This window comes from Lissotriton vulgaris, chromosome 7, assembly GCF_964263255.1.
Source record: "Lissotriton vulgaris chromosome 7, aLisVul1.2, whole genome shotgun sequence".
NCBI classification, from domain to species: Eukaryota; Metazoa; Chordata; class Amphibia; order Caudata; family Salamandridae; genus Lissotriton; species Lissotriton vulgaris.
In genome coordinates, this window is record NC_141695.1 from 1,080,349,113 (window position 1) to 1,080,362,152 (window position 13,040).

Consider the following 13,040-nt stretch of genomic DNA (forward strand, 5'->3'; position numbering starts at 1 on the left):
CTCTATTGCTTAAGCCATGGTCGGCCTTAAGGAAGGGCACCACCGCACAAGGCTCTCGGCAGAGGTCGGCCAGGACATGCGCATATGGTTGGCATTCCTGGCGGATTTCAACGGTCGTGTCGTGTGGACCAAACCAGCGGTCTCCTCCGTGGAGCTGGGGTTGTGGACTGACTCGGCAGGGAGTGTGGGTTTTGGCGCCATCTTGGGTAATCATTGGTCAGCACGAACCTGGCCGACATGGTGGCACGAGAGTGGGCTGACAGGTAACATTGGGTTTCTCGAACTGTTCCCTATTCTGGTGGCCTTGAAAACATGGCCTGAGGAGTTTCGTGATCGCTCTGTGGTGTTCTGGTCTGACAATATGACCGTGGTTGAGTGTATCAATAGTCAGGCAGCACGCTGCAAATGGATCTTGAGACTGTTGAAGGAAATTGTCCTGCTGTGTATGAGACTAAACGTCCACTTTAGGGCAAGACATGTGCCAGGGGTGTTAAATCAGGCAGCTGATGCGCTTTCTCGTTCCCGTATGCAGGCCTTCTGGGGTTTTCTGCCCTCAGCGGACCCGGTGGCGGCACCATTTCCCGAAGCTCTCTGGTCTCTCGGTGCCCCGGACTACAAGACCTCGTGGGAGAGAGTCTAGCACCCAGGACAAGGAAGGCTTATGAAGGGGCGTTCCGTTCTTATTTGTCCTTTTTGGGTTCAGCTAGGGGGGAGCTTTGGGGCCAAGAAGAGTATGTCCTGAACTTTTTGTTATCATTACATCAGGCAGGCAAATCAGTGGCTACGGCCAATAGGCACCGGGCCGCCATTTCTTTCATGGCACGGGCCCATGGCATACAGGATCCCACGGCGTCTTTCTTGGTGCAGAAGGCGCTGCGTGGGTGGCAACGCCGTGAGGGTTGCAGAGTGGATGAAAGACACCCGATAGGTCTTGAAAGGTTGGCCCTGTTACTGTCCGTACTCCCTGCGACATGTTCATCTCAATCAGAGACAGTGCTATTCCGGGCCGCTTTTGCATTAGCATTCCATGGGACTATGCGGGTAAGCGAGCTGGTAGCGAGGAACAAGCAGGATATGGGGGGAGGTCTGTGCCGTGAGCACATTCAAATTAAGGGGGAGACAATGGTAGTCTCATTTGCCAGATCCAAGACCGATCAGACAGCGATCGGGGACAGTGTAGTGGTTCAGCGGATTCCGGGATCTCCCATGTGCCCGGTAGCATGCGTTGAGGAGTATTTGGCGCAGAGGGCGGCATCATGGGGGGGAAGCTTGCTGAGGCACGCCGACGCCACCCCACTGACTAGGTTTCAGTTCCAGCGGGTGCTAACGATGGCAATCGCAGCGGCGGGCTTGAACCCGTGCGAGTTTGGGACCCATTCCTTCCGGATAGGGGCTGCTACAGAGGCTACAGCCAGGGGTCTGAGTGTGGAAAAAGTGAAACAGTTGGGGCGTTGGTCCTCGAATTGTTATAAAAGGTATGTGCGGTGGCACATGTTGTGAAGCCTATGTCTTGCACTCACGCTTCTTGTTTTTGTTTGGTTTACAGTGTCGCGAGCTTACGAGGCGGGGCGGACTGTGCAGTCGACCCGACACCTGGGAACCAGCGGTCAAAGATCACCGGCTGAGGAAAGAGTGGTGTGGGTCGTGGGCCACTCATACGTGAGGCGTGCCGCAGACGTATTCAAAGCAGGTGACATGATTCACATGGCTGGGGAATACGGGTACAGGGTGACCTTCTACGGAAGGGGCGGGCTCTGTATTGACCAGTTTCAAAGTTTTATGGAGGGTTTGTTAGGGCGGACAAGGTCACCGCCATCTGTAATCATAGTGCATCTTGGGGGCAATGATTTGGTGACCACTGGTAGACGAGTACTTCTCGAGTTGATACTATCCACAGTGAGTTGGTTGGCGAGAAGGGTTTCAGGGTGCACGATAGCATGGTCCCATATGATTCCACGAAAGGTGTGGCGGGGGCTATTTCTGTGGCTGCTGTAAATCATTCAGTGAAGAAGGTGAATAACAAACTTGGTAGATTGTTCCGTACAAGTACATTGCATTCTATTCCGCATGGGTGTATCAGGGGGGACCATACGTATCTAGAGGATGGAGTTCATTTGTCCCGGGTGGGGAATTCTTTACTCATAGGAGACTTTGTAGCTTGGTTAAAGAGTTTGCAGCCATGACCTTTAAGTAGGAGTTTTTGTGGGGGGTCCGGATAGCCGGTCAACTATCCGGCCTGTGGCGGTAAGGTCATGATCGGTGAGCAGGAATTAAAAGATCCCTAGAGGTGGGGCGTCACCCATTATGGATGGGAGCGCCCGGGGGGAGGCGGCCATTGGCTCCTCAAACGGGGAGGCGGTCCCCTCTAAGGATGGGGACGCCGAAAGGGAAGGCGGCCATAGGCCCCTCCCTGGGGAGGAGGGCCCCTCCTGGGAATTTCCCGGGGCCAGGACATCTGCGACGGCAGATGTGATAAGTTGTGTGGGGTGGGAGGGGGGTCTACGCTACCTTCTAGACACCTCACACGAGTCCTCGGACGACCACTAAAGATGGCGTCGAGTTAACAGGGGGCCCCCGCTAAGACAAGGGAAATTGGAAGTTGGCACAGAGGTACAGTCCTCTGTGCGACCGCCCCTCACAAGTGAGGGGGGAGTTCTGGTATTGGGGATCTGACACCGGTTACGACCTTGCCGTTGGCCCGTAATGTTAGGATGTACAATTTCAAAGTTTGAGTAATGCATTTGCAGGATGTTTAGTATCGGCTAGGAGAACCTTTGTATTAGAGATGTGTTAAGGTCAGCCAAGAACATCGTAATGTGTAAATGAAATTGTACATGATATGAAACTGTTATTTTAACGTTTTAATTTTGTTTCGTATTTTAATAAATACGGCCGGGAGGGTAACTCCCTCCCGCCTTCCACAAGTTCAGAACCGTTTCCGTCTTCCCATCCTTGGGGGATTGTGTTGAGAGGGGGGGCGGGTATCTCAGCCATATGGAAAGGGGCGACCACTCGGTCCCCCCGAACGTATGGTGGAGTACCCCGATCCCCCCGGGAAGCCATTTTGGGCGGGAGGCGAGTCTCGGCTGGTATGCCCGAAGCGGCGTAGCCGGGGCGCGCCTTTTCCCGCCCAAGAGGGGGTTGTCCTAGACACCAACACCGCTAGCCACGCCCGTGGAGGCGGATTGGAGGTGGGTCCACGCCCACCCGAAGAAGGATAAAAGGAGCGACAAGCCAAGGAAGCATCCTCTTGTTCCTGTGCTCTGAAGCTGCACCTCCCCGTTGCACGTGAGCTCGAGACGGAACGAAGAGCCGTTTTTGACCCACCCACCAGCCCCTGATGACAGCGATTTGTTGGAATAAAGTCGAGTGTCGTGATATTGTTTTCTTACAGGTTGTTTTGAATAAAGTTGGTAATTTGGTGTGTAATAAAGTTGATAATTTTTCATTTTCAGCATGTTTTATTCAGCAGAGTAGTTGCGCCGGATACTCGGTAGAGATTATACTTTGATTTGCTTAAGTATATATTGTTTTTCTCCACTTTAGTCTTAGATTGTCGTATTTATTTTGGTCGGGCGGTAAGGTCATGATCGGTGAGCAGGAATTAGAAGATCCCTAGAGGTGGGGCGTCACTCATTATGGATGGGAGCGCCCGGGGGGAGGCGGCCATTGGCCCCTCAAATGGGGAGGCGGTCCCCTCTAAGGATGGGGACGCCGAAAGGGAAGGCGGCCATAGGCCCCTCCCTGGGGAGGAGGGGCTAGGGCCCCTCCTGGGAATTTCCCGGGGCCAGGACATCTGCGACGGCAGATGTGGTAAGTTGTGTGGGGTGGGAGGGGGGTCTACGCTACCTTCTAGACACCTCACACGAGTCCTCGGACGACCACTAAAGATGGCGTCGAGTTAACAGGGGGCCCCCGCTAAGACAAGGGAAATTGGAAGTTGGCACAGAGGTACAGTCCTCTGTGCGACCGCCCCTCACAAGTGAGGGGGGAGTTCTGGTATTGGGGATCTGACACCGGTTACGACCTTGCCGTTGGCCCGTAATGTTAGGATGTACAATTTCAAAGTTTGAGTAATGCATTTGCAGGATGTTTAGTATCGGCTAGGAGAACCTTTGTATTAGAGATGTGTTAAGGTCAGCCAAGAACATCGTAATGTGTAAATGAAATTGTACATGATATGAAACTGTTATTTTAATGTTTTAATTTTGTTTCATATTTTAATAAATACGGCCGGGAGGGTAACTCCCTCCCGCCTTCCACAAGTTCAGAACCGTTTCCGTCTTCCCATCCTTGGGGGATTGTGTTGAGAGGGGGTGGCGGGTATCTCAGCCATACTGGCATCAGCACGCCTGGGTGGTGCCTATGGGCGGTCGCTGCTACGCGGAGCTGATCTACACCACCTATCGGTGTGCAGGGTACTGCTCATGAAAAATGTTCTGGGTCCAGCCTGACACCTGGGGAAATTCAAAGATAAGGAATCTAAGGCTAGAAGTCACTATCAGATACGTGTTGTAGCAGCCTTTGTCAAATATGCATATTTACAACAAGGGGTGGTGAGGGACAGAGTCTCTGGATTAAGCAGAAAGCTCTCACCCAGTCAAGAGATCAGGGCTAGATCCAACACCGTTTTTTAGCTCACTGCACCATCCCAGTTTCAGAACCTGGCTTTATGCAAATTAGTCTGTTCCTGTCCCAGTGCATGATGGGAACAGGGCAAACCAAACTACAAAAGCCAATTCTTACACTGGGAAGGAGACAAGCTCCCGGGGACCGGTTTCTGGCATTACAGCCATCTTCGGCCCGTTTTGCTTGAATCCTGATGGTGCATTGAGCAAGGGTCTCACATCTGAGAATACCCTTCCACGCTTATGCAGTTTCCCTATACTAAAATAGATGAACCGTTTCGTTCATTAGGTATTTTTCAAATGAGAACAATGACAATTTGTCAGAGTTTTCTTTTAAGTAGTAAAACTACTCTCCTGATCAATTATGGAGTACGGGGATATCCCTTCAAAGACAATTTAAAGCAACATGATTTTATGTAAGGCAGTACGCCAACGCTGATATCCAGATGCTGGTATAAACCTGGAGAAGTAGCCCTTTGTTTATTATCAGTATTGTACTGTATAGTGTTGATCTTGTGTAGCATAGAGCTCTTTTTGGGTCAGTGAGAATACAAAAATACTTAATGAAAGCATCTCGGACGTACACAATTGTTCAGGAAGGGCAATACCACTATTTCACATATTGGGGGATTAAAGGGATGCTGCATAGTATGCACGTTGTATAGTGAAAAAAAAACTTACGTATGACAAAAACGTACGATTATATTTAATGACAAATCAAAGTCATGTCATTGACTTAGAGTTCAAAATAAAAAAAAATGACAGTTATTCCAAGTCACATAACGGTCAACTGGAACTTGAGTCTAAGTCAAAAAAAAATCATTAATATCAAACTAAAATTGCTAGCAACTAATTATTTTAATAAATGAAGATTTAAGGTAAAATGCAATTTTAACAAATCAAATGTGCCTTTTCCTAAAACCACTGTAGCTCCCATCAAGTAATTCGCGCAAATTTTAAGATATTTAAATGCTTTCATGCAAAGAAGGTATCATTCTAATCAAATCAACATGTATAGTTTGTACAACTACACCTTCTGAAGGGAAGGAGACAAAGATCCTTAAGGTTAGCACTAACCTTACACTGGTGATGCTTGACAAATGGCTTGAAAGAGTAAGGCTGCCAGAGTTGGGATTGATAACTGGCATTACCACACTGGGAAATTCCTTGGAAACATTCAAATCCTTTGTAGGTGGGATAAGGGCAGTTAGTTCAGGGATTAAAGGTTTACTCTTTTGTGGTAATTTTGAAGTAATCGTTGCACTCTCCTTGGGAAGCATGTGCTCTTGTTTTGGTTTTCTCTCTGCTTTATCTACGTTTACGTGAGCATCTTTGAATTCAGATTTGCTTTCATGGTGGCTTATTTCCTTGTCACTTTCCTGCAGCACAAATGAGAAACACAAATATATTAGTGTTATGGAAATAACTGCAACAAATATATTAAGGCCTTGATTAAAGTGGGAAGATATTCTCATTTTGTACTCAAATGTATGTTTGTGTCTGAAACAAGATTACAAGTAAGGTGTAATTTGCTCACCAGCTGTTTAACCTGCATTATAAATCCTGGAGCAAATTAGAGAGGGGTTTGCTAATAGTACAAATTGCCAGTTTGAGCTCCTCGTGGCAGGTGAAAACATGCAAAATGTAAAGATAAATCCCCCTTCTGTTATCTCGACCTTAACAGTCCTTTTGTTTCGCTGGTGCCAAATGTAACTAAGGAGTGAGGAATTCCTGTACCCCCAACACCCTTTAATATTTATTTTGTCTTTGGAACAAGTCAGGGAATTACACTGTCTGCAGTTAAGGTAACATTTGTTCCCATATATTAGTACTCTTCGAACTTGTTTTTTATGGCTCATTAATACAAAGCCTTTATTATTAGGGTGAGCCCTGGTGGGAAATGTATGTTCAGACTGCACTATTAAAAATGGCTCTAGTATAAAAATGTGCACACATGCTTGCAAAGTTTAACAATAGAAGGCTATGTATTATACTTTCAGCATCCTCTTTGATTAGATGCAAATATATGAAAAAGCCTGTAAGCAAAATTAATGATTGTTTTCCTGGAAAATAAAAAGTTCATTAAGAAAATACAACTAGGAAGAAAGCGTTTCGCTAAAATACTGTGACAATTTAGGTACTGTTTCTTTGAAGCATCATTTAGTAAAATGTTTTGATGAAAGCTAGTATTTCCCAAAAATATTCGGGAGACACCGTTAACAACGCTGTCAGTGCCATGCATGTTGGTACCCTCCGCGTTGTTACCACGTATGGCATTACATCACAAGTCGTTAGCACCCGGGAATGTGTTGGATTTTAAGTCCAACACATTCCCTGCTGTTGCGCTAATTGGAGTAGGAATAGTAATTTATACTATTCCTAAATCCAGCGCGCCATCTAGTGCAAGTCATAGAAACGACTTGCGTTGTAATGCCATGCGTGGTAACAACGCGGACGATGTAACGTCCGTGTTGTTACCTACCGCGATGCAATATGTGGCGTTGTAACGTCTCATATTCAAAATATTCATAATGGAAAATCAGTGTAACTAGCTTCAACTCAATTATAGTAACATGAAAATAAGCAAGCATTGTAAAAGCCAATAGGTATGACATTGGTGGTCAGCCTTTTGGTTTTGTCAATATGTGTCTTGCAATACGTGTCTTGCTTTGACATGGTTTTTGTCAAACTTTACTGCTGTAGGAGCTGCCAGGCTCTCATCATTATAACAAAACTGGCAAAAGTAAAAATATTTCTAGTCTAAAAAACCGACATTGCCACAAGTTCCTGGCACTAAGCAAAACTACTCTGCGTGCCAATATGTTCTTTGTTAAAGAGCAAAATACTTTCACTCACAGTGAAGCCAACCAGCAGACAGAGAGAGAGAGACATTTTATAAAAACCAAATGTCCTGATTAACGTCAGACCTAAATAGGGGGCCAATTCTTACAGTCACAAAAGTGCACCCATGAGATATGTCTTTGCATGCATGCAGATTTACGGCTTTCATGAATTCACAAGAATTTACAAAATTAGGTCAGGAAATCTTACTCCTACAAAATATTTGATAACTGCATTTTTACACAAGCAAATATAAATGTGTAGATTTACTCATGTGAAAATCTGTTGCGCTGTAACAAGTTTACTTTCCCACCAACCACTTTTTTACCCAACCATGGATGAAGTTTAACTTCTGCCCGTTCAGGAGTACCCTTGTAACACTTACAGACAACTTATCCTCTAAAAGAGAAAGGATTGAAAACCTCTATCTATCGTAATCTCACCTTGGCACACACCCACTATAAGAACATAAAATTGAAAGGCACATATATTCTCCTATCATCAACTTTGACTAAGCCCAATAAATTGCATGCTGATCCATGAACAATCACATAAACCAGCTACAAAATTCAGTTACTCATCCCTTTTAAAGAACCCTGAACACTATTTTTCAACCAACTTTCTTTTCTACTGTCATCCCAAGACATCACTCTTCCATTTACTTAGGATTCCACATCATAACCAATGGTAGCATTGAGCCCTTCCTGCGACTCCCCACCCACCCTACATCGTTTGACTGGCAGGAGAAGCCAGGCAACCTATCTTAAAATCCCACAGCACCAACAGAATGCATAAGAAAAGAAATAAGCAAATCACAAAATACCTTAAAACCATAAAAAGATGAACAATTGAATAAGCAATACATATATTAATTAAGGCGGACAATAAATTACATATTAAAAATGAAAACAATCCACAAAACCATTACAATAAATTTTAAATTGAAACGAAATAATGTACAATATCAAAAAATAAAAGAATTATTAATGCTATAAACTATTTAAACTTGTAACTTACCTTGAACAGCTTTTGGGACGCCGCCACCACCAAGAGTCACTGGGGGCCATACGGAGACGCAGAACCCACGGCGCCACCGGCCGAGAGTCAGCAGCACCAATCTTCGCGCTGCCGCCCCGGGACCACAACTCCCGGCAGGCTCAGCTGCGGCGCGCACCGGTGACGACGCACCCGCACCAGGAGGTGCTTAAAGCCGGCGCAGAGGCCCGCTTCGCGGAACGCCGGGCGAAGCCCGGGCCAAGGGCGGGCCCGTTCAAGACCGGAAGAGGCCGGGACGGGCCACCCCACTAACATCCCAAAAAACTTTGTTTCGTGAGTACTGTGGATTTAATTTCTTTTAACTTATTTTAATTCCCACTTCTGACTGGTTTATGAACAATGCCATCAAAGGAGGTTAAAGGGAAAACTGACACTGTTGCATTCACTGGAGCAATGGACCAATTCATTAAAAGGATGAACTCTGTTGTTGATGAAAGTATTGTCATTATGGAGAGACGGGTTTCCCAGGAACTGGCCATTGCAAGATGATCTTCACTAGGCCAAATAGCCAATGCACAAACTTCTGTTTCCTTGGGCAGAGTTGTACCTAATGGGGGAGTTGATGTTTCACCAATCTTAGAAATAATCCCATTGCAGGAAATTATTAGTGATGCACTACATGTTACAGATGGGAGCTCCTCTACTGTTTCAGAACCACTCTTACTTTCACCAAACAAACTGCCCACTGTCCCCAATGTTGTCAAGGTGCATAATACAAGACAACAGAAAGGAGCTAATACAGGGACTATTCCCAAGGTGAAATCGGGGCCACCGATGAATCATGGTGGAAGGAAAAAAAAAGGGCTCTAAAAATATCACAACAAGCCCTGGCATCATGGAAATACCTGGTATCAGTGATAGTACAAACATGGAGCATGATGCATTAGACCATGGGGACACGATACAACCGAAAGGGGGCCACTTAACTAAAGGGGTTACGGAAGGGAATGTGAATATTGAGTCAAACATTATTTTTGACACACTAAAACTATTATTACGTCCACTTGAGGAGAGGTTGAGCAAGGTAGAGATCTATCTAAAACGGATTGAGAGGGACATCAAGGGAATCGCTGAATCCTCCCTAAAAAATGTCAACCCCAATGCACCTCACACACTACCGAAGGCCAGGGTCACTAAAACTGCAGAGGCATCAGCAGCACCGAAGGACCCACCAGTACCGAAAATTACTGAGGGGATTCCTGAGGCAGCCAAAGACAAGGATGTAATGGAACCTAAAATAAGCAAGCCAAATAAAAAAAAAGTGTACCACAGGATAGTAATGGCAAAAATTATAGCGCAGAAAGCACTACAAAGACCGTTAATCTCCCCCCAGAGGTTTGTCCATTTGTGGTTATTCTGCCTGGAGTGCCGGAATTGGGCAAACATGAGGTAGAAACCTCTGCAACACTATGGAACAGGGTTGTTCAATGGTTGGATGTAAATAGACCACTACCCCCACATATGATGGCTAGAATCCTTACCATCAGGCGAGTACCTTGGGTGGGGCATTTGGCAAAAAATATAAACAGGGATTGTATATTAATCAATTTTGACAATCCTAGAGTAGTGAAACATATCTGCAATTGGAGGTACCCTAGTTTAGGCACCACTATTCGTCCTTTTCAACTGACCTATTTCTACCCACCAGGCCATTTCTCATCTAGGGCAGATGGTTGGACAATGGTGCAGCGAAATGGGAGGGGGCCACAAGGTGGAGGCTGGTTAATGCCGCCTCTACATTTAGATTATATTTCCACCAACAATCGCTTCAATTGCTTAGATGCAGTTGATTGACTGCAAGACACCCTTCCCCCTCTTCCCTCACTGTCACCACATCAAGAGACTGTAGAACAGGTATTATCATAGAGTACCCAATTTAAAAGTGGTAGGAATCAGGGACACTAATGGAGTAGTACGTCCTAGTACAAATCAGGCAGTTGATCAAATGTGGATCACTGTCACCACAGATCAGCCCCCAAGTGAAGGTACAGTAGATGAGATCATAGTCTTAAAGACAGGAACAGTCTCTACAGACCTACCAGTAGTGGGTAGGTATGACAGTTCTCGAATAGGGGCAATTAGAAGTCCAACTACACCTCCACCATCGAATAGTAGTGGCACAAACGAAGCGTTGATCTTAGTTAAAGTAGTCTCATGGAATGTAGCAGGAGTGAGTACAAAAACAAGTGACCCTGAATGGAACAATTATATGAATACCTTTTATATCTGCGTTTTGCAGGAAACTTGGGCTAAAAATCAAATACACAGAGTTGGATATAAAACATATCAGATAGACGCGGTTGCATCAACCAGAGGACGCGCCTCAGGTGGTTTATTAATATGGGTCAGTGTATCTATTAATTAAGGGTGGGCGTAGTTCGCGAAGTAGCGCTACGCGAAGTGCACTTCGCACTACGTGAACTTCACGTAGCACTACGCGAGCTGCGTGGTAGCATGTTCGCACTGTGCAAGATGTGTTTTCAATGATTGCACAGTGCGGACAAGCATCCGGCACTGTGCAATAATTGAAAACGGCATCTTGCACAGTGCGAGCTGTAGTTTTCTGCTGCTCGAGTAGATTATTACTCAAGCTGCAGCTTTCTCAACGCGTACTGGTAGTTTCTCATTGAGAGCGGTCACGAGCATGCGCAACCACTCACAATGAGAAACCTTACCTCCCTGCGTTGAGAATCTTGCCGGGATGTCATTTTGCTTGCTCGCGGTCGCGAACATGACGTTCAGGACCGCGAACAAGCAAAAAATGAGTGCTGCACTACGCTACGATGCACTACGCGTGTTCGCACTGTGCTACGTGCAGCTCGCGTAGTGCGAAGTTGCGCAAACTTTGCAAACTCCGTGAGCGTAGCGTAGTGCTTCGCCCAGGCCTACTATTAATATTAATAACAAAGAAGGAGTGCCGCCTGAGGGAGAGGAAAACAGCAATTCGCTCTTTCCTTAGCGGTGTATTTAAATAAGCACAAAGTGCCCCAACACCGTTAACAGGACAGTAGTAGTCCTTTAAGAAGACCCCTCATTCACCAACCTGGTTGGTGACATGCTTCATCATTGGGGTCCCACCCTATAGGCCGAATGCCTATAGGGTGTGCTACGACACCTGACTACAGTGGAGCTGGATATTGTTTTTTATATGTGCTAATTATACATGTTGAGGGTATTTAATCCTTAATTAAGGTTAAATCCTTCCTGACGGATAGATCTCAGGCGGTAAAGCTGGAGAACTTCACAGGCCCCACTCTCCCAACCACTTGCGGTGTCCCACAGGGCTCCTCACTGTCTCCCCTACTTTTTAATCTCTATCTTAAACCCCTCCTGCACTCCTTGAAAAACAGAAAAGTAATCATTTTTAACTATGCTGAGGATTTGCAGCTGATATTCCCCCTCAACTCCCCGGATTCCGTCGAGGAATTCCAAAAGACCACGCTGCACATCCAGAGCTGGATGGATCGAAACCACCTTAAGCTAAACCCAGGAAAGACTGAGTTAGTACTCCCCTGTGACAGCGCACTCAGCTGGGGGCCCCACTTCTGGCCACCTTCCATGGGCACACCCCCATCCCCTTCTCAGACAGCTAAAAGCCTTGGGGTAACTCTTAGCGCCGATCTCTCTCTGAAAACCCAGGTCGGAACAGTGATCTCCTCCTGTTTCTTTCAACTAAGAAAAATAAAAAAAAATCGCTCATCTGCTGTCTCACTCTGCTCTCATCCAGGCAGTACTCGCACTAGTCCTCTCGCGATTAGATTTCTCTAACTCAACCTACCTCGGCCTTCCCCTCACCATCTTGAAACGCCTGCAGATCGTGCAAAATCAAGCAGCCAGATTAATCTTCAAGAGCAATCGTAGGAAGTCAGCCAAACCTCTGCTAGCCTCCCTCCACTGGCTCCCTATCATCCATCGGATCACCTTTAAGACAGGCTGCATAATTTTCAAGGCTCTTCACGGAAAAAGTCCCAGGTTCATCAACCAACTCATTATCAAACATATCTCGCCCCGCGAGCTCCGGTCTGCCCACCTTTCCCTTCTCAAGGCGCCGACTTTTAAAAAGAAACGACTTGGCGGATCCAGTTTCGCATACCTCGCCCCAAAGACCTGGAACTCTCTGCCCTTGTCCATCCGGAGCTGCTCCAAGCTGATGGAGTTCAGACGTGCACTGAAGACCTGGCTATTCAAACAAGCGTACGGCTGATCTCTACATCTTCTGACCCCGCATTTTCCATCTCTCTTCTGTTTTCTCTAGCGCCATGAAACCCCTGGGTGTCCGTGCGCTTAACAAATTCCGCATAGAAATAGCATAGAAAATGTAAAATAGGGCCAGTACTACTCCGTTCAAGACTTTATTCTTGAGCGTCGGAACCCTAATAAAACCAATGCGGCACCTTTGCCCAACTAGGAGGGCTTTGGTGTCTCAAGAAGTGTGATATATTAAAAACAATTTTAAAAATAGCCAAGTGTGCTATGTGATTGTAAATAATAAAGTAAACTAGGTCTACATGTTTC

At 46.1% G+C, this 13,040-nt stretch overlaps 1 protein-coding gene across 1 annotated transcript in view; it reads right to left on the minus strand.

The window, feature by feature from the left end:
- Window positions 1-13,040, minus strand: part of LOC147702949 (uncharacterized) — a 4,293,369-nt gene that overhangs the window by 2,186,715 nt on the left and 2,093,614 nt on the right. Inside the window, exon 12 of the mRNA XM_086929459.1 lies at window positions 5,706-6,007. Within this exon, the coding sequence (XP_086785585.1) occupies window positions 5,706-6,007 (302 nt within the window). The remainder of the gene's footprint in view (window positions 1-5,705; window positions 6,008-13,040) is intronic.